This window comes from Wolffia australiana, chromosome 12 (genome assembly GCF_029677425.1).
Source record: "Wolffia australiana isolate 7733 chromosome 12, ASM2967742v1".
In the NCBI taxonomy this organism is placed as follows: Eukaryota; Viridiplantae; Streptophyta; class Magnoliopsida; order Alismatales; family Araceae; genus Wolffia; species Wolffia australiana.
In genome coordinates this window covers 6,487,736-6,509,711 of record NC_135846.1, presented here as the reverse complement: position 1 = coordinate 6,509,711, position 21,976 = coordinate 6,487,736, and the positions used below count along the sequence as shown (strand labels likewise).

At 46.4% G+C, this 21,976-nt stretch overlaps 1 protein-coding gene and 1 pseudogene across 1 annotated transcript; one reads left to right on the top strand and one right to left on the bottom strand.

Moving 5' to 3' along the window:
- The first annotated feature begins 5,788 nt into the window (after positions 1-5,788).
- LOC144710622 (uncharacterized) lies at positions 5,789-6,714 on the top strand (annotated as a pseudogene).
- A 14,518-nt stretch (positions 6,715-21,232) lies between these two features.
- On the bottom strand, positions 21,233-21,700 carry LOC144710318 (uncharacterized). The gene has a single exon (XM_078584056.1). It carries the CDS (start codon positions 21,610-21,612, stop codon positions 21,394-21,396), a length of 219 nt encoding a protein of 72 aa, XP_078440182.1. The 5' UTR covers positions 21,613-21,700; the 3' UTR covers positions 21,233-21,393.
- Between the last annotated feature and the right edge of the window lie 276 nt (positions 21,701-21,976).

Sequence of the window (21,976 nt, the reverse complement as noted above, 5' to 3'; positions counted from 1 at the left end):
TAGTTCCCCGGCGGAAGGAAGAGGAATCACCGGGTTGTTCGGTGGTTGGGAAGCTAAGCTCCTTAGAAAGGATTGACCGCTCTTCCCCCTTTTTTGCTTTTCCTGCTCCCTAAAAAAAGAGCGATTCTTTCAAGGAAGGATCAATACGATCATATTGGCTCTATAACAGAAAAGGTCTTTCTTTCATTATTTGCAATACCAGCAGACAGCGATCTTCTTACTGATTTACCAACGTTTAACGAATCAGATGGTACGACCAGAAGACGCATTCTAACGCTCTACAGAGCCCGAAATAAACTCCGTTCGGGATCAGATCAGATTCAGAATCGGAGAATAGGAACAAGAGGAACTACTCTTTACTTAAAGAAAGAGCTTTATAAATAAAGAGAGTTGCTTACTAATCCCCACTAGTCTTATTTACTTAACTCTCAGTCACTGATTCAAGAACGAATACCGAGACAGTTCATGCTGAACCTAAGGTTATGTTTACATAATGGCGATCGCTAAAGAATCAGTAATTGACAGCAAGAACTAAGAATCAATAAAAGGTTCAGCATGAACAATGTGCTTGTGGGGGCTTCTTCATGCTGAACCTTGTTATACCGAAGGCGCGAGTGAGCGTTTAGGAGCAAGAGCATGTTGTTCGGTAAAGATGGGTGTTTTGGCTCGCAATAAAACTAGGATCCTGATCGAGCAAGACGCAGTCCTATCTATCTACCTCTCCAGACACAATATCTTGAGTACCTATGATGGTGACTACATCTGCTGGCATGTGATGTTTGGACATAGAATCGAGTCCTTGTGAATGGGCAGAGCCAGGTGCTCTTATTTTACGACGGTAGGGACGATTGCTTCCATTACTGACCAGAAAGACACCAAATTCTCCTTTAGGTGCTTCAACTGCGGTATAGGTAGAAGGAGCTGGTACGGAAAAACCTTCTGTATAAGGTTCGAAATGGTGAATTGAGGTAGAGTAGACCGATGATCCTGTAGTCATTTGGCCGGCTATTGAAAGAAAAAGCTTGCATCTGCTCCCCCTAAACTATAACCGGTCCCATCTCTCTCCAGACCTAACGTGGTAGTTTCCCATCATAGGGCTTTCTATCTATAGATTGAGCCATTACCAAAGATCCCATTCGTTCAGAAGTCAGTTGACTGCTTCTATAGATAAGGCGGAGCGTCCTTGGTTCAGCATTATAGCACATAGGGCTTCGGCGCTACTACAGCGCTTCGCTACCTCGCTATGAGAATGACGCTTCGCTAATGCTCGGCTGTCGAACCTTCGTTCTTCAAGAATGTTCGCTTTCTCAGTAGCGAAAGTGCTTTCAGAACCTTAAAAGAGATTCTTGGTTTTCTTGCTCCCGCTTCCTTCGTCAAGCCAACTTTCTTTTTGGGGATTGGGAGGGGCGAACGAGCGGGTTACGAAGTGAAGATGAATGTTACGAAGTCAATGAGGGGCGAGTGAGCGGGAGCGTTACGAAGTCAATTCAGATGAATCTGAAGAAGAAAAGCGGACATTTTTTTACAGCATCGAAGATATATAGATATATACACGGTACGCGGTTATCCCGGACAGCGTTCCGGAAAAGTGGCCTACTTGAAAGAAAGGGCGGGCACTCTCGCCGGTGGGAACTTTTTTTTTAATAACCACGAGAATTGCAAGCAAGTGAATGGGGCCGGGGCGTGGCGAACGGAACGGTTCATTCAAATGCTGTTCTTGAAGAACCTGGCAATTGCTTCGCACCTGACTGTGATCTCGCAAGTTCTTTCAGAACCTTAAACGCTCCCGCTCACTCGCGTCTTCATCTTAATCTGAACGCTCCTCGCGCCTCATATATTCACCGCTTCCGCGCCTCATTCATCGTTCTGCTCCTAAGCGCCTCCGTCGCGTCAGCGTTTTGTTTTGCGGAGCCGTCTTAGTGCTTTCTCTAATGCTAATCCCTCTTTTTGTGCTCCTACGGGAAGAAGAAAACGCGAAGCGTTCTCTTGGTTTCCAGCTTCTAAAGGCTGCCCTCTCTCGGCTGGATGTTGGTCCAGCCTACTACGAGGATTCCGTATCCCGTACATCGTCTTTATCCCTCCTGGGTCCCGTGGTTCCTATGCCGCCGCGTTTCCCGGTCCTTTTCTTTTAGTGCTTCGACCCGAAGCGATAGCTTCTAGCTAGTTCAGTGGATAAGATGGCTGCGCTCCAGCTCACTCAAGAATGGGACGGCAGTGGTCCGCCGGCAAACTCGTTCTGATCTTGGACGCAGTACATTGGAATCCTGAAGCACCACCACGAACGCTACCGCGCGTACGCCTGCGGTGCGGTAAGGCACCACCCTGTTGTGCCAGCAGCCAACTCCGGCGTGTCAGCTTAGTTATCCTCATCAAGCCACAACCTTGATGTCTAGCTTCCCTTGTAGACGGTTCCTTTTCCCCCAGATCAATGAAGAAGGTGATGCTAATCAACGAAAAACCGGAAGCGAAGCGCTATGCCGGGGCGGGGGGACGGGAAAAGGAACTGCTCCGAAGAAAGATATTGGGGTTCCCAATGCTTCTCCACGCCCAACGAAACAACCTCGGGATGCTTTACTCCTAACCCCACGACGGTTCCGAGACGGAGCTTAACCTGAGTCTCGGTTAAGAACGGCGATGATCTACGTTTCACACGGCGCACGATTCCATGGATAGTTTCATTCGACCTCGTGATGGAGGACATAGCTTACGATCATCGGCTTTGATCATGCCACTAGGCATTTTATTAGGACATTGCACAATGATCCGAACACTTTGTCGCATCTCTTCGATACGGATACAGTAACGATCATAGCGATCTCCTCTGGTACCTACAGGTACGTCAGGATCCGATTGGTCATGAACATCGTAAGGTGCTGCTCTTCGCGAATCCCAGCATACCCCAGGTTGGGATGGGTAGGCCCACCACTTAACTTTCACTTAGGCCTGGGCCAAGTCAGTGGGGGGACCCTGTCGGGCTCCTTCCCCCCCCCCAAAAAAACTGTACGTGGGAGTTTCCCTTCATACGGCTCGAATCATTCTCAGATGCCCCGAGAGGCATCCTTTCCTTTTTAAATTCCCCGTTGGTTCACGCGCGCGCAAACGAGCACCGGCCGAGCAGGTTCACTTCTTCGTAACGTGATTTACTTCTTTCTTTTATCGCTCCATCGCGTCTTCATCTTCACCGCTTCCGCGCCTTTTGCTCGTCTTCTGCTCCGCTCGTCTGAATCTTAATATTCACCGCTTCCGCGCCTTGCACTTCTTAAAAATAAGTAAGAACCTGCTCGTCTTCTGCTCCTAAACGCTCCGTCGCGTCTTCATCTTCACGCTCCATCAGTCGCGTCTTCATCTTAATATTCACCGCTTCCGCGCCTTTTATTTATTTAACATACATATTGTTTGTGATGGTTGACGGCTTTCTTTCTCTGAGGTACGGAAGTCGCGGAGTCCGTGCCTTCCGTACCACCACAGGTTTGGGCAGATCCCGCTCCTAAACAAAATTCATTCTGAACCTGGTTCCGAAGATGATGCTAATCCTTTTTTCCAAACTTCTTCTTTCTTTACTTTGACTTTATGTAAACATAACGTTCTGCAATAATTTCCTTTTGCTCCCGCTCGCTCGTCTTCATCTTAATCTTCACGCTCGTCTTCATCTTAATCTGAACGCTCCTCGCGCCTCATATATTCACCGCTTCCGCGCCTTTCTTTGGTTTTGACGAAGGCGCGGAAGCGGTGAAGATGAAGATTCAGACGCGACGGAGCGATTTAGGAGCGAGGAGCGGTTATGAAATAAATTAAGTAGGCGCGAGGAGCAAAAGCGACTTTAGGAGCCGACCTATGAGGCGAGCTGATCTGCTTTGATCCAGGAGAAAGCCCAGTCAGCTTCGGTGCAGGTCACGTGATCTACAGCTCGGCCTTCGCTTTTGGAGGCTTCCTCTACCCACATATCTATGTGCCCGCAGCACTTCCATATGGAGAAAGATGGGCTTACCATGTTCCATCAATAGCACCTAATCTATGCCGATTTTGGCGGACCGTGCTCCACCCCGGTGAACTCATGCGGTTCCGACGTGCCCAGAGGCCAGAGGCGAATCCGTTCACGGTCCGTAGGACCAACACTATTCGAAGGAACCCGTCCCGCCATGAATAGTCATGTTTGACTGGGCTTACACACATTCGCTCACTTACGCTGTCCCCCCTCAGCTTACCCTAGCCCCGAAGTCTCCAAGGCTTCACACAAAATCTTTACTGACAACATATGCATGCTTGAGTAGGGTCAGGCAGAACCGTTGTTGCCTGATGGGAACTTCCCCCATATTGCTATCAATGTCTTCATGTCGCACGACCTCTTAACATTACACCACTGAATCCCCAATCCTTTGCTTGCTGTGCAGTTACAGTACCAATATCCACTAATCGTTGTTTCCAGATACGGTTGCCGGTTGACATCTCTTCTAATTCGTCGATACGAGAAGCAAATTGTTGTGTGGAGGAATCAATATCTCGACATGAGCCAAGAGGCAGATCTTGTGCCACTCCACCAGGTCGTATGAAACTGGCATGCATCCTGGCTCCCGGGACTCTTTCATAGAATTCCAACAATTTCTCCCGCTCCTCAGAAGCCCAAAGGAACGGAGTTGATGCTCCCACATCCATAGCATGAGTAGTTGAAGCAAGTGAATGATTTGAAATTCGAGTTATTTCACAGAATAACACTCGTATATATTGAGCTCGTAATGGTACCTCGCAATTCAAAAGTCTCTCTACGGCTGAAGAATGAGCGTGTTCTTGGGCCATCGTAGAAACATAGATAGGGTCGACGACGGAACGAACAACGAAACTTGACGACAGCTTTTTCGTACACGTTCACTTGCATCACATACACAAGTGCTCTCTGAACCGTGCAATAAGGTCACCCATAACACGGCTCTCCCACTTGAGTTACCTTAGCCCCAGGCCATGCTATTCCATGATATTGGAAAAATGAAATGGCAGCGTGACGTTTTATTAGTATTGAAAGCTGGGTTGAGGGAGGGAACCTCCTGATTTTAATCAGAACGAAGAAAGCTTGCTTGAAACTCCGGGGGGGGAGAGGAAAGCGACAGCGGTCCCGACAAGGCGCGTAGCGGTTACGATGAATGAGGCGCGAGGAGCGTGAAGATTAAGATGAAGACGCGAGTGAGCGAGCGTTTAGGAGCGAAGTAAACGTTATCCAATTATTTCAGAACGTAAGGGGCGAACGAGCGGGTTACGAAGTGAAGATGAATGTTACGAAGTCAATGAAGATGAATCTGCTAAGAAGTCAATGAAGGCGCGAGTGAGCGGGAGCGGAGTCACGGATAAAGAAGATTCAGATTCATCATAAGAAAGTTCTGTTATTTTGAACATAAGAAGTCACAGCGAATGAAGAAAAAAGAAACCCGGAAACGATCGTTCCCGTTGGGTACTTTGCTTCTTATAGTCAAGGTTGTTTTCAAGCGCTTGAATTGAAGTAGCACTTTTTTAATATGAGTTGGGATTGTTTTCTTGCAGTTCTTCTGTTACTTCGGATAACCAAGCGAGGAGCGGGGGCGACGTGCGAATTTATGAGCAGGTGCGACGGAGCAAGAAAATAAGAAGAAGGAAAAGGGAGGCCACCCGGCCTCGCTCGAATAGGAGGGGGGCTTTATTCTGGATCCCGCCTGCTTGCAGAAATGAATGGATCAGAGGGTTTTCTTTACGCTTCGCCCCTTCTGCTCCTAAGCGCCTCCGCTTCGCCCCTTTTGCTCGTCGCTTCTTCGCTCCGCTCCCTCGCGCCTTCGTTCTTTCTTGCAGAACCAAACCCTTCTGCTCGTCGCGCCTTTGACTTCGTTACTTCGTAACCTTTCCAATCACTAAGACAATACCAAAAATGTTTCGTCTTTTATCGGCCCCAGGGGAGTTTACTCGACCCATTCTCCAGTCTCCCGCACAGCTCAAGTGTGCGACTCCGTATGAGGACCTCCTTCCCTTCTGCTCTGCCCACTCTCCGTTCACACGGTTATCAAAGCGGAGGAAGGGTGGGCAGCAGGTACCACGAGCCCTCTGTCCCACACATCTATCCAGAAGCAAGTGTAGTTCACCGGTTCCACCGAATGCTCCTATCTCTCGGCAAAGATCGTGTGAGTGTGCAGTTATGCTTCGGATGCTTCGCCATGGACGACCCAGTTCCCGTTCTTTTCCGGTGCACTCGCTTTGTATCTCCGACACACAAGGAAGGACGCGGTGGGAAGCAGCCCTAGCCTCTGTCCGGCCGATCATTCCGCTGGCATCTCGCATTCACGCCCCCGTTTTACTGCCGCTCGGGGATGTAGTTGTAGATACGTGAGTCTTAGTGGGTCGTTGGCTCCACCAGTTATCTCCTTCTACGACATGCTGTTGTCGTCGCCATATTCCATATGTCACTTAGTCATATCTGCCTCGTTCAGATGCTGAACCTCCGAAATAAACGGAGGACTTCATTCAGTGACTCCGCGATCGCCCTCTAAACGATCAGAATAAGGTAAAGCTTGAAGATAAGTTTTGTACTCTATTAATTTCTCAGTTCCTCTAGTCGGGTGGGCGCCGGCCGGTCTTTCGGCCATATCCCCCTGAAAACCGTACGTGCGGGTCTCCCCGCATGCGGCTCACGCCATTCGAGGTGGCCCAGCCCTTACTTCGTACCTGTAGTAAAATTGAGACTGCTCGACTTCGCCGCTCCCGCTCGTAAACGCTCCTAACTAAGCGCCGTCGAACCCGCTCGTAAACTCTTCGGAACCTCTTCAAGAATGAATGAGCCGTTCATGCTGAACCTTCCATTTCCGTCAAATGACCCGGCCTCCCCTGGCTCTTCCACCGTCCGGGCTCCCTTTCCTTCGGAACCTATGCGTTGCTCCCCCGGCGCAGGCCTACCACGCTTCGCGCCTACGGCGTTTTCGCCAGACGGTCTTTGCCAGTAGTGCCATCCTCCCCGCTGGCTGTCGTATGGGTGGGTTGTCCCTTGCTGCCACGCTCTGTTAGGCGCTATGGATGACAGGAAATTGAGTGGTTGACTTGGACAGCAGGCGGGTTACACGTTCCACTGTGCCGAGATGTGAGGTGCAGGTGGTGATGATCACCCCGGGGTATGCGCTAGCGCCCTTGACGGGCACTCCAGGACCCGCCAACGCTCGTGAAAACCCAGGTGGTGATATAATCACCCCTGCCGACCGGATGTGTGGATAACGAGGCCACCTTCACAACCTTCTCCCTTCTATCCCAAAAAGTAAGTTCGGTTCACTTGAGTTGCTCAACCGCCCCGCCTCTTTCTTGCCCGGTGCTCATGACGCGCTACGGAACCTCCACCGGGGGACCGAGCTGGGCATAGCTAGCGGCATAGGAGCCTACTCGACGTCAGCGGCTTCGTGCCGCACTGGAGTAATCCAATATGTGGTTCCGCACGTTCCACCACTTCTCCGTTCATTTCCAATACTGATCGTGAAACACCATGAGCAGCAGGATGTTGAGGTCCGGAATTCGAAGTGAAATTTTTTATTTGCCTGTTCCTAGTCGTCATGGAAAAGAAAGGTTCTGTTAAGAAAGAGATTATTCCCCTGGAGCTTGTCCAGTACCACCAACCAGTACTAAAAATGCATCTCCTTGCCTCCGCTCGCTCACTCGCGTCTTCATCCTCATATTCACGCTCGTAAACTCGCGCCTTGCATACAAGCGAAGCGCTATTGGCGTTAAGAGCTCACTGAGCGATGATGAAGTAAGTCAGTGCCCTCGATTGTTCCAGAGAGAAGGATCATGGCGCCCCGAAACCATGACATCCTAAGCAGCATCTCCTTGCGTGCAAGAGACTTCCGGCCTGGCCTCCCGGCTCTGTGTTGAAAAAAAAAGCGGTAGCTAAAGCAAATCTAAAGCTTAGTTGCTTTTTGCTTATTATTCTTTGCCAATGGGTTGCTTGGCACCAAGCAACCGGTTAAAAGAAGCATCCCGAAATAAAAAAGTAATGAATGCGAATAGAACATATGATTGATTGAATGAAGTGGCTGGCGATAAAAATAAGTGTTGGTCTCGTTACCTGCTCTTGTAATGCAGGCGCCCCACGCTAAATAACAATGGGCCGGTGAAGACCTTCTTTCAGAACCTCTCTTCCTTCCTATAGACGACCAAGGTGCTCTCTATAGGGCTTGGCGTATAACACTTTATTTTGCGGCAGTCAAGGTCTGTCTTGTATAATCAAAGCCCCCCTCCACTTTTTTTTTATCTTGAAGATAAAAAAACCTGCGCTCCAGTCTGAATCTGAAAGGTTACGAAGTAAAGTATCCGCTTCGTCGCTTCTGCTCATAAATCGCTCGTCGCTGAGCGGATTGAAAAAAAAAGACTAGTCATTATTTCGCTCCCTTCTGCTCCGCTCCGTCGCGCCTTTTTCGGTATGCGTTGCGAACACTTATCCGCTGGATAACGTTTTATGTTAAAAATAACATAACCTTCTCTGGAGAAGCAAAAATAGAAGGGATAGAGCAGATTTTCATAAAAAATACACTTCACACCTTACACCTTACACTTCACACTTCACACCTTACACCTCACACCTCACACCTCACACCTTACACCTTACACCTCACACTTCACACTTCACACCTCACACCTCACACCTTACACCTCACACCTCACACCTTACACTTCACACTTCACTTTACTTCACACAATTCACTTCACACTTCACTTAACTTCACTTTACACACTTCACTTCACTTCACACACTTCACTTCACTTCACTTCACACTTCACTTCACTTCACTTTACACTTCACTTCACTTCACTTCACTTCACTTCACTTCACACTTCACACCTCACACCTTACACCTTACACCTCATGCGCGCCCCACCCCGTAAGTCCTGTGTTGCCTACGCTTGCGCCCCAGTTGCTGACTTTGTACAACTCAGTAGGGCGCGCTACGGCAACACAGCCTACGCTTGCTGCTTGCTGGTTTTTCCATCATCCAATTCACAACAAATCGAATGAAACCGGAACGCACTTTTTTTAATTCAAACCCCAATCCGCTCTCGCTCGCCGCTACTAACGGGGTCTCGGTTGATTTCCTTTCCTTTAGCTACTCAGATGTTTCAGTTCGCTAAGTTTTGAAAGTCCAAAGAGCGCAGACTAACCACGGAGCTTGGATACGGTTTCCCAATCGGAGATCCATGGATCACAGACGGTATCTCCCCATGGCCTTTCGCCTCTGAAAGCGTCCGCGGGAGCAAAAGAAGTCAATAAGAACACTGAAAAATCAAAAGATAAGAATAATCGTTCAGTTTTAGTTAAGAGTCACTTAATTCCTATTTTGGATGAGCTAAGGGTTCATTGATATTATTCCCCAACACCATATCCATTTTTTCAAGAGACAATAGAATGAATCAAAAGGTTACGAAAGTAAATGAACTTTGTACCGTGCATATCAAGAATCCCAGAAAGTAAAACAAGTAAGTGTTCTCCCCCCTAGACAATGAAATATGTTAACGTGAGGTTCCGACGGAGGAAGAATGAAGTTATATCATCTACAATCGTCTGAATCTCGAGACGCAGAACCAGTAATATACTTTTTTGAGATAGGTAAACCAAGGTAACTCTCCCTCCCGAGAACCGTATATGAGAATTTAATCTCGTACGGCTCAAGCAAAAACATAAAATACTCTTTTTTCATATAAAATTAAAACTTTTTAGCCACTTGATTTAACCCGAAGACCCGAAGAAATTAAAATCCGGAATCTGTTCTTTGTGATGATAATGCCAAAGAAGCTCATCCGTCTTTCTTTTTTATATTGATTATGTAAACATAACCTCTGGAATCTTATCTTCCCAAATAAAAAGAGTATTTTATTTTAGTTTTTTTGCGTAATGAAAAAATTGACTATTGTTTTACTTTTTATAGGCTTGTTGAGACCCTACAATTAAAACCTCAGATTCATACTAGAACCACGATGATTCATCAATAAGTCCGCTCAAAAGTTCTCTGAGTAAGTTTGATCATCACTTATTTAATGAATAGATGTAATGACTCAACTTCATCCAGATAAATAGTTGTACTTCCAACACATAGTTCTGAAAGGTCGTAACCGTTACGAAGTAAAGATATTTTGACATTTGGAGTCCGATTACGAGCGCGACGACGGAGCGTTCAAATCTTTATTTTATTGATCTATTCGATATATTCCGTGCTCGGAAACTATAATAAATATAAGACGGTTGTACTTCCAAATCAAGATGACAGATCCATTTGAATCAATAGGATCAATTATAACAAGTCACACACGATACCGAAACAAATAAATTTCACGAACTACCAACCAAACTAGAAATCCGAGTCCTAGACTAGTACTTCATCTCTTTCAGAACAGAACCTAACTCACTGAACCACGGAAGAATTATAACAAAATAATAGATAGGAGCAAATAGAGCCATTGCGACTCCGAGTAATACCACAGCCGGAGCTACTTTACCATATTCGAATTCAACGGTTTCAAGAAATCCCTACAAGAGTTCGTCTTGGCCCAGATCTAGAACTACCCTCAACTGGTGTAGCCATAAAAAAGACTATATCATTTGTTAAGATCTGTTGACTTTATATACCATTCCGTTGTAAATAAATGATTAACGCTACGCTTGCTATTTTAAAATCTAATAATGGAAACAGCGACGTCGCCATCTCCATATCTGGTTTACTTGTAAGTGGGGTAGCCTAAATAAGGCGGCTACCCTCCCAACAACAACCAACCCCTTTCTCTTTCCGGTCCCTAACGGCTATTCGACAAGCAATAGGTTCTGAGGCGCGAGTGAGCGTTTAGTAGCGGGAGCAAAAGGGGCGGCGAACTGCAAGAACTTGAAGAACATTCGGTTCTGAAATAATTTAACAAGTTCAAACTAAACTAAATAAGAAAAAGGGCTATAAGTAGGCCGTTTGCTATTGCTATAAAGGCTGCTCACCTTTTGACGGCTTGGCTTCGCTATCGCTCTCATGTAGTGGTCGACCTTCAAAGGAGTCTTCTTACCAGAATGCCTACAGACAGCTTCGCCGAAGCAAGACGAGACAGGTTCTGCAAGAAGTTCAGCATGAACTTGACTTACTTGTAGTAAGGTTCAGAGGTTCGACGGCGCGGCGAGCAAAAAGCGCGACGAGCGTGAAGATTCAGATTCAGACGCGACTGATGGAGCGGTCTACTAAACGAGCGTTAAAGCGAATTGAGCGAGCGAACTTCCAATTCCTCACCCTACAATTTCATTTCCATTTCAGCTTCCCCGGTTTAGTTGGTTTGGAGGATTAATTGATTGGATACCCGAGAACCATAATCTTTCAAAGGAACAGCTTCTACGACGATAGATAGGGGTCAGGTTTGGCATCTATGCCCCCTGCCCTCCAAACAGTATGGGAGCCTTTCAGCTCGTACTGCTCACACTCCTAGATCTTCACTGCACCCCCTCCACCTTTGAGCTGGGAGCAGCTTGAGCAACCTACTTAAAAATTCGCTTTAATAAAGTCAACGTCAACAACACCACAAGTACACGTTGGTTGCCCACTGATCTGATCATAGGTGAAATCCAATCCCTTCGCTTCGCGCCAGGTTACGAAGTAAAGCCCCTACTTTCTAAAGCTCCCTTCGCCTCGCCATGCCACTAGATCTATAATGACCGGCGAGTCGGAACATGTACATAACCACGCGCCGGGCCGTGAATCGCAAGAATCGAGAAGTCCTCTGGGGGTCGAGGGCTCCTTCCCCTTCTTCAAACTCCGATTCGTATTTTTCATATAGAAATCTCTGATCAACGATGCCAGGATGCATGCCAGTTTCATACGACCTGGTGGAGTGGCACAAGATCTGCCTCTTGGCTCATGTCGAGATATTGATTCCTCCACACAACAATTTGCTTCTCGTATCGACGAATTAGAAGAGATGTCAACCGGCAACCGTATTTGGAAACAACGATTAGTGGATATTGGTACTGTAACTGCACAGCAAGCAAAGGATTGGGGATTCAGTGGTGTAATGTTAAGAGGTCGTGCGACATGAAGACATTGATAGCAATATGGGGGAAGTTCCCATCAGGCAACAACGGTTCTGCCTGACCCTACTCAAGCATGCATATGTTGTCAGTAAAGATTTTGTGTGAAGCCTTGGAGACTTCGGGGCTAGGGTAAGCTGAGGGGACAGCGTAAGTGAGCGAATGTGTGTAAGCCCAGTCAAACATGACTATTCATGGCGGGACGGGTTCCTTCGAATAGTGTTGGTCCCTACGGACCGTGAACGGATTCGCCTCTCGCCTCTGGGCACGCCGAACCGCATGAGTTCACCGGTGGAGCACGGTCCGCCAAAATCGGCATAGATTAGGTGCTATTGATGGAACATGGTAAGCCCATCTTTCTCCATATGGAAGTGCTGCGGGCACATAGATATGTGGGTAGAGGAAGCCTCCAAGCGAAGGCCGAGCTGTAGATCACGTGACCTGCACGAAGCTGACTGGGCTTTCTCCTGGATCAAAGCAGATCAGCTCGCCTCATAGGTCGGCTCCTAAAGTCGCTTTTGCTCCTCGCGCCTACTTAATTTATTTCATAACGCTCCTCGCTCTAAATCGCTCCGTCGCGTCTGAATCTTCATCTTCACCGCTTCCGCGCTTCGTCAAAACCAAAGAAAGGCGCGGGCGTTCATATATGAGGCGCGAGGCGTTCAGATTAAGATGAAGACGGCGTGAAGATTAAGATGAAGACGAGCGGCGGGAGCAAAAGAAATTATTGCAGAAGCGTTATGTTTACATAAAGTCAAAGTAAAGAAAGAAGAAGTTTGGAAAAAGGATTAGCATCATCTTGGAACCAGGTTCAGAATGAATTTTGTTTAGGAGCGGATCTGCCCAAACCTGTGGTGGTACGGAAGGCACGGACTCGCGACTTCCGTACCTCGAAGAAAGAAAGCCGTCAACCATCACAAACAATATGTATGTTAAATAAATAAAAGCGCGAAGCGGTGAATATTAAGATGAAGACGCGACTGATGGAGCGTGAAGATGAAGACGCAACGGAGCGTTTAGGAGCAGAAGACGAGCAGGTTCTTACTTATTTTTAAGAAGTGCAAGGCGCGAAGCGGTGAATATTAAGATTCAGACGAGCGGAGCAGAAGACGAGCAAAAGGCGCGAAGGCGGTGAAGATGAAGACGCGATGGAGCGATAAAAGAAAGAAGTAAATCACGTTACGAAGAAGTGAACCTGCTCGCCGGTGCTCGTTTGCGCGTGAACCAACGGGAATTTAAAGGAAAGGATGCCTCTCGGGGCATCTGAGAATGATTCGAGCCGTATGAAGGAAACTCCCACGTACAGTTTTTGGGGAAGGAGCCCGACAGGGTCCCCACTGACTTGGCCCAGGCCTAAGTGAAAGTTAAGTGGTGGGCCTACCCATCCCAACCTGGGTATGCTGGGATTCGCGAAGAGCAGCACCTTACGATGTTCATGACCAATCGGATCCTGACGTACTGTAGGTACCAGAGGAGATCGCTATGATCGCTACTGTATCCGTGCTCGAAGAGATGCGACAAAGTGTTCGGATCATTGTGCAATGTCCTAATAAAATGCCTAGTGGCATGATCAAAGCCGATGATCGTAAGCTATGTCCTCCATCACGAGGTCGAATGAAACTATCCATGGAATCGTGCGCCGTGTGAAGCGTAGATCATCGCCGTTCTTAACCGAGACTCAGGTTAAGCTCCGTCTCGGAACCGTCGTGGGGTTAGGAGTAAAGCATCCCGAGGTTGTTTCGTTGGGCGTGGAGAAGCATTGGGAACCCCAATATCTTTCTTGAGCAGTTCCTTTTCCGTCCCCGCCCGGCATAGCGCCGCTTCCGGTTTTCGTTGATTAGCATCACCTTCTTCATTGATCTGGGGAAAAGGAACCGTCTACAAGGAAGCTAGACATCAAGGTTGTGGCTTGATGAGGATAACTAAGCTGACACGCGGAGTTGGCTGCTGGCACAACAGGTGGTGCCTTACCGCACACCGCAGGCGTGCAGCGTAGCGTCGTGGTGGTGCTTCAGGATTCCAATGTACTGCGCCCAAGATCAGAACGAGTTTGCCGGCGGACCACTGCCGCCCCATTCTTGAGTGAGCTGGAGCGCAGCCATCTTATCCACTGAACTAGCTAGAAGCTATCGCTCGGTCGAAGCACTAAAAGAAAGGACCGGGAAACGCGGCGGCATAGGAACCACGGGACCTAGGAGGGATAAAGAAGGCGATGCGGGATACGGAATCCTCGTAGTAGGCTGGACCAACATCCAGCCGAGAGAGGGCAGCCTTTAGAAGCTGGAAACCAAGAGAACGCTTCGCGTTTTCTTCTTCCCGTAGGAGCACAAAAAGAGGGATTAGCATTAGAGAAAGCACTAAGACGGCTCCGCAAAACAAAACGCTGACGCGACGGAGGCGCTTAGAGCAGAACGATGAATGAGGCGCGAGCGGTGAATATATGAGGCGCGAGGCGTTCAGATTAAGATGAAGACGCGAGTGGCGGAGCGTTTAAGGTTCTGAAAGAACTTGCGAGATCACAGTCAGGTGCGAAGCAATTGCCAGGTTCTTCGAGAACAGCGTTTGAATGAACCGTTCCGTTCGCCACGCCTCGGCCCCATTCACTTGCTTGCAATGCTCGGGGTTATTAAAAAAAAAGTTCCCACCGCGAGTGCCCGCCCTTTCTTTCCAAGTAGGCCACTTTTCCGGAACGCTGTCCGGGATAACCGCGTACCATGTATATATCTATATATCTTCGATGCTGTAAAAAAATGTCCGCTTTTCTTCTTCAGATGAATCTGAATTGACTTCGTAACGCTCCCGCTCACTCGCCCCTCATTGACTTCGTAAAATTCATCTTCACTTCGTAACCCGCTCGTTCGCCTCCCAATCCCCAAAAGAAAGTTGGCTTGACGAAGGAAGCGGGAGCAAGAAAACCAAGAATCTCTTTTAAGGTTCTGAAAGCACTTTCGCTGAGAAAGCGAACATTCTTGAAGAACGAAGGTTCGACAGCCGAGCATTAGCGGCGTCATTCTCATAGCGAGGTAGCGGCGCTGTAGTAGCGCCGAAGCCCTATGTGCTATAATGCTGAACCAAGGGCGCTCCGCCTTATCTATAGAAGCAGTCAACTGACTTCTGAACGAATGGGATCTTTGGTAATGGCTCAATCTATAGATAGAAAGCCCTATGATGGGAAACTACCACGTTAGGTCTGGAGAGAGATGGGACCGGTTATAGTTTAGGGAGCAGATGCAAGCTTTTTCTTTCAATAGCCGGCCAAATGACTACAGGATCATCGGTCTACTCTACCTCAATTCACCATTTCGAACCTTATACAGAAGGTTTTTCCGTACCAGCTCCTTCTACCTATACCGCAGTTGAAGCACCTAAAGGAGAATTTGGTGTCTTTCTGGTCAGTAATGGAAGCAATCGTCCCTACCGTCAGAAAATAAGAGCACCTGGCTCTGCCCATTCACAAGGACTCGATTCTATGTCCAAACATCACATGCCAGCAGATGTAGTCACCATCATAGGTACTCAAGATATTGTGTCTGGAGAGGTAGATAGATAGGACTGCGTCTTGCTCGATCAGGATCCTAGTTTTATTGCGAGCCAAAACACCCATCTTTACCGAACAACATGCTCTTGCTCCTAAACGCTCACTCGCGCCTTCGGTATAACAAGGTTCAGCATGAAGAAGCCCCACAAGCACATTGTTCATGCTGAACCTTTTATTGATTCTTAGTTCTTGCTGTCAATTACTGATTCTTTAGCGATCGCCATTATGTAAACATAACCTTAGGTTCAGCATGAACTGTCTCGGTATTCGTTCTTGAATCAGTGACTGAGAGTTAAGTAAATAAGACTAGTGGGGATTAGTAAGCAACTCTCTTTATTTATAAAGCTCTTTCTTTAAGTAAAGAGTAGTTCCTCTTGTTCCTATTCTCCGATTCTGAATCTGATCTGATCCCGAACGGAGTTATAGGTCATTTCACAACAAATGAAGTTGATAGGACTGTAGTACCGCCAAGTTGGCGGTACTCACCCTACAATCCTGCAGGATGATCAAACTTACTCAGAGAACTTTTGAGCGGACTTATTGATGAATCATCGTGGTTCTAGTATGAATCTGAGGTTTTAATTGTAGGGTCTCAACAAGCCTATAAAAAGTAAAACAATAGTCAATTTTTTCATTACGCAAAAAAACTAAAATAAAATACTCTTTTTATTTGGGAAGATAAGATTCCAGAGGTTATGTTTACATAATCAATATAAAAAAGAAAGACGGATGAGCTTCTTTGGCATTATCATCACAAAGAACAGATTCCGGATTTTAATTTCTTCGGGTCTTCGGGTTAAATCAAGTGGCTAAAAAGTTTTAATTTTATATGAAAAAAGAGTATTTTATGTTTTTGCTTGAGCCGTACGAGATTAAATTCTCATATACGGTTCTCGGGAGGGAGAGTTACCTTGGTTTACCTATCTCAAAAAAGTATATTACTGGTTCCGCGTCTCGAGATTCAGACGATTGCAGATGATATAACTTCATTCTTCCTCCGTCGGAACCTCACGTTAACATATTTCATTGTCTAGGGGGGAGAACACTTACTTGTTTTACTTTCTGGGATTCTTGATATGCACGGTACAAAGTTCATTTACTTTCGTAACCTTTTGATTCATTCTATTGTCTCTTGAAAAAATGGATATGGTGTTGGGGAATAATATCAATGAACCCTTAGCTCATCCAAAATAGGAATTAAGTGACTCTTAACTAAAACTGAACGATTATTCTTATCTTTTGATTTTTCAGTGTTCTTATTGACTTCTTTTGCTCCCGCTCCGTCGCTTCTGCTCATTCGCACGCTCCTAAGCGCCCGCTCGTAAACGCTCCTAATGTCGCGCCGTCGCGCCGTCGCTTCTTCGCTCCCGCTCCTCGCGCCTTAACTTGAAATCTGGAGTTGTGTCATATAAAATTCGTTTCTTATCATTCAATGAGCATCTTGTATTTCATAGAAATTGGGGGTAATATATATAGTCCTTACGTAAAGTAAAAGCCAGGTATTGAAAATACTAAAGCAATAGTACCAATATGCAAATCCACTATGTTAAGAATCTAGAGCTATTGATCAGGAAGATCGACCTCTTTTGAAGAAGATAGCATAGATAGGGCATGCCTCGATCATACCATAGAGGTTCAGCATTAAAAATAAACGTTACGAAGTCAAATAAAAAACATAAAAGAAGTTATGAAATAATGAACTAATAACGTTTCCTACTCCTACTCCTCCTTCGGTTATTACCAAAGGAGTAGGAGTAGGAGTAGGAGTAGGAAACGTCCTACGCAGTGAGTTAGTCAATCTCCCTCCTATTAACATGAGTTATATCCTTTTGCTATATATAAGAAGAGTATGCGCGCCTTACGTGATAGAGATTACGAAGTAAAAGTAGCGCGTAAAGCGGAGGTGAGGTGGCTACGTTGTTTTGCAAGAGGTTCCGAAGGTTACGAAGTAACGAAGTAAAGTTACACCTATCGTATGCAGCCGCGCATTCGAGTCCATTTAATATTTTGAGTAGCTACTTGAAAACAAGTTTGTGCAGATTTCCGAGACCTTAAGCCTTAAACTTTCTACCTACTGCTACACATTTATATCTTCGTGGATAACACCGCTGGCCACGAGATTTTATCATTCTTCTTCATTCGCTGTTCATTGACTTCGTAACGTGACCTCAGAACCTGGGCCAGATTAAGCTCGCTAAATAAGACCAAGAAAAGACATCATTCACTACACCCCGAGGAACCTACTGCTACGTTGTCATGCCATTCGGACTTCAAAATGCTGGAGCCGCATATCAAAGGACCATGACGGCCATCTTTCCATAATATGATACACGACTTCTTATCCACCGCTCCATCGTCTTCATCTTAATCTGAACGCTCCTCGCGCCTCATATATTCACCGCTTCCGCGCCTTTATCAATCCAAGACATTCACGCTACGCCCCTTTTGCTCGTCGCGCCTCGCGCCGTCGCGCGTCGCGCCTAACAAGCTCAAGATTCATCCAAAGATCGGTGTATCTGCCGGAATGCTCCTCGGCTTTATTGTCCGGGGGATAGAACTTGATAAGGTGCGTGCTTGCCTTCGCCAAAAAATCTCAAAGAACAGCGCGGTCTCATTAGCAGACTTCAATTCATTGACTTCGTAACCCGCTCACTCGCCCCTTCGGAACCTTTCTAAAAGCTCTTAAACGGAGCCGAATTAATATGGGACGAAACAGAAAGTTTTCGACTCCATCAAACACTACTTGATAAATGCTCCAATACTCTCGCCTCCTGTCCCAGGAAGGCCACTTCTACTACTCCACTACGGTGGCAAAGAGCCATCCTTGCACAACACGATTCTGAAAGAAGTGACTTCTTTTCTTTCAGGTTCTTATTTTTAATTATCCGCTTCGTAAACTATGAAAATCAAGTTATTTCGAAGAAGGTAGAACTCACAATTTCGTATATACATCATATATATAATCATATAATAAATAGATGTGGGCTGGCAGGTTTGGATCGAAATGGAATACCCGAGGCTGGAGTATGAAACTTGCAACTTCTATCGCATGAAAGGCAGTTCGGAGTTCGATAAAGTGATCATACACTTGCAGAACCTTTACGCCCGGAGATTGCCCAATGGCGAGTGTTTCAAAGGTAACCTCCCATTCCAACTACATGGGGGGGCGCCTAAGCACGGTATCGACTTCATTTCGCTCGTTATCGTACGCAAGTTTTTTGACTCAGTTGTCATCGGGTCGTGCGTGGTTGGGTTCGACTCCCGCTCCCCGCATCATTTGGTGTTTTTCAGCCCCTAAGCGAGGGGACTCCTCTCAGATAAGGAAGGTTCTGAAATAAAACTTTAATGACAAATCCGGTCCGATGGCTGTTCTCCACTAACCACAAGGATATAGGTACTCTATATTTCATCTTCGGTGCCATTGCTGGAGTGATGGGCACATGCTTCTCAGTACTGATTCGTATGGAATTAGCACGACCCGGCGATCAAATTCTTGGTGGGAATCATCAACTTTATAATGTTTTAATAACGGCTCACGCTTTTTTAATGATCTTTTTTATGGTTATGCCGGCGATGATAGGTGGATCTGGTAATTGGTCTGTTCCGATTCTGATAGGTGCACCTGACATGGCATTTCCACGATTAAATAATATATCATTCTGGTTGTTGCCACCAAGTCTCTTGCTCCTATTAAGCCCAGCCTTAGTAGAAGTGGGTACCGGCACTGGGTGGACGGTCTATCCGCCCTTAAGTGGTATTACCAGCCATTCTGGAGGAGCAGTTGATTCAGCAATTTCTAGTCTTCATCTATCAGGTGTTTCATCAATTTTAGGTTCTATCAATTTTATAACAACTATCTCCAACATGCGTGGACCCGGAATGACTATGCATAGATCACCCCTTTTTGTGTGGTCCGTTCTAGTGACAGCATTCCCACTTTTATTATCACTTCCGGTACTGGCAGGGGCAATTACAATGTTATTAACCGATCGAAACTTTAATACAACCTTTTCTGATCCTGCTGGAGGGGGAGACCCCATATTATACCAGCATCTCTTTCGGTTCTTCGGTCATCCAGAGGTGTATATTCCAATTCTGCCTGGATTCGGTATTATTAGTCATATCGTATCGACCTTTTCGGGAAAACCGGTCTTCGGGTATCTAGGCATGGTTTATGCCATGATCAGTATAGGTGTTCTTGGATTTCTGGTTTGGGCTCATCATATGTTTACTGTGGGCTCAGACGTTGATACGCGTGCCTACTTCACCGCAGCTACCATGATTATAGCTGTCCCCACTGGAATAAAAATCTTTAGTTGGATCGCTACCATGTGGGGAGGTTCGATACAATACAAAACACCCATGTTATTTGCTGTAGGGTCCATCTTTTTGTTCACAATAGGAGGGCTCACTGGAATAGTTCTAGCTAATTCTGGGCTAGACATTGCTCTACATGATACTTATTATGCGGTTGCACATTTCCATTATGTACTTTCTATGGGAGCCGTTTTTGCTTTATTTGCAGGATTTCACTATTGGGTGGGTAAAATCTTTGGTCGGGCATACCCTGAAACTTTAGGTCAAATCCATTTTTGGATCACTTTTTTCGGGGTTAATCTGACCCTCTTTCCAATGCATTTCTTAGGGCTTTCGGGTATGCCACGTCGCATTCCAGATTATCCAGATGCTTACGCCGGATGGAATGCTCTGAGCAGTTTCGGCTCTTATATATCCGTAGTTGGGATTCGTCGTTTCTTCGTGGTCGTAACAATCACTTCAAGCAGTGGAAAGAATAAAAAATGTGCTCCAAGTCCTTGGGCTGTTGAACAGAATCCAACCACACTTGAATGGATGGTACAAAGTCCTCCAGCTTTTCATACTTTTGGAGAACTTCCAGCTATCAAGGAGACGAAAAGCTATGTGAAGTAAAAAGGTCGTCGACTGCTACTAAGAACCTAACAGAACTTTTCTTTTGATTTCTAATCTAATGTTTGTTAGAAAGAAAAAGGCGCGAGGAGCGGGAGCAGAAGCGAGTTTACGAGCGTTCAGATTAAGATGAAGGCGCGACGCGCTTAGGAGCGGGAGCGAAGAAAGCGAATGAAGAAGAAAAGTCAGTTATTAAGTTAAAGAATTCCACTTTTGATTTTCCGGTTCTGAAATCAAGTGCGAGCTTGGAGCAGTAGAAGGTTCTTAAAGAATGAACCAAGGCGCGACGGTTCGACGGAGAAATAAATGTCATGTCAATAAATGCATTTTCTCATTATTCGTTCTTTCTGGGTCTTTTCGTTGCATTCACTTACAACAAGAAAGAACCACCAGCGTTTGGTGCAGCCCCTGCATTTTGGTGCATTCTTCTTCCTTTCCTTGGTCTTTCGTTCCGTCATATTCCTAATAACTTATCCAATTACAGCGTATTAACCGCTAATGCACCTTTCTTTTATCAAATCTCAGGGACATGGTCTAATCATGAGGGTAGTATTTTATCATGGTGTTGGATCCCAAGTTTTTATGGATTCCTTCTTCGGGGTCGACCCCAAAGCCATAATGTCTCAAGAAGAGGTTATGTTAATGATTTCAGAACCTTCGTAACCTTTGTCTCGAACTTCGTGAAGAACTCCATTCTATCTCTCCAACAAAAAAGTGGTGTAAAACCCCAGTTGTACACTCCCTTCGTTCGCCTTGTTGATTCTGAACTTCGTTCGCGAAGGTTACGAAGTAACGGGCCAGCCCTTTTTTATGCGCCGCTTTACCCAAAAATGAGCTTTGCTCTTCTGGGCGCTGGGCGCTCCAGTGGTTCGCGAGAAGGAAAAAGGACTCATCTTTTGTTGCATCTGGCACGAGATGAAAAAGAGAGAGCGGAGTCAATCGATAAACAGCGGATCGACGGAGCTCTTGGCATTGCTTTGTTTTTCTCTCTTTTCCTATCAGCGAGTTCCGATCCTTTTGTTCGAAATTTCTTCGTTCGTACCGAACCGCTCGCAGAATTAAATCCTGTTCCACAAGATCCTATATCAGCTATACATCCTCCTTGCATTTATGCCGGAGACGTAGCCAGTGCTATAGGCTTTGGCTTATGTAGATCAAAAATGATGAATGGGATTGTGGCACTCCACTCGCCGCCAATGCGGAAGGATGCCGCCGAAAAGAATGGAACGCTGCTTCGCTCTGCTGGATGCGTCGGATCCAATATAAGAAGCTCGCTCTTTACCCGATCATTCAAACATGTGGGCGCTTCATGCACACCTGCTCTATTGTTGCGTAGCAATAGAAGCCTGCTCATGCTGCTTCGGCGGCGCTTTTCTTTCAGAACCTTCTCTTCGCTCTGGACAGGAGCGCTAATAGACTCGGGGAGGGAGCAGGCGAAGCGTGTCGTTCGTAATGGAAAGAAAGATACCATT

Excerpts from the sequence above, each read along its gene's own strand:
- LOC144710318 (XM_078584056.1), bottom strand. The coding sequence starts at position 21,612 with ATGCAAGGAGGATGTATAGCTGATATAGGATCTTGTGGAACAGGATTT.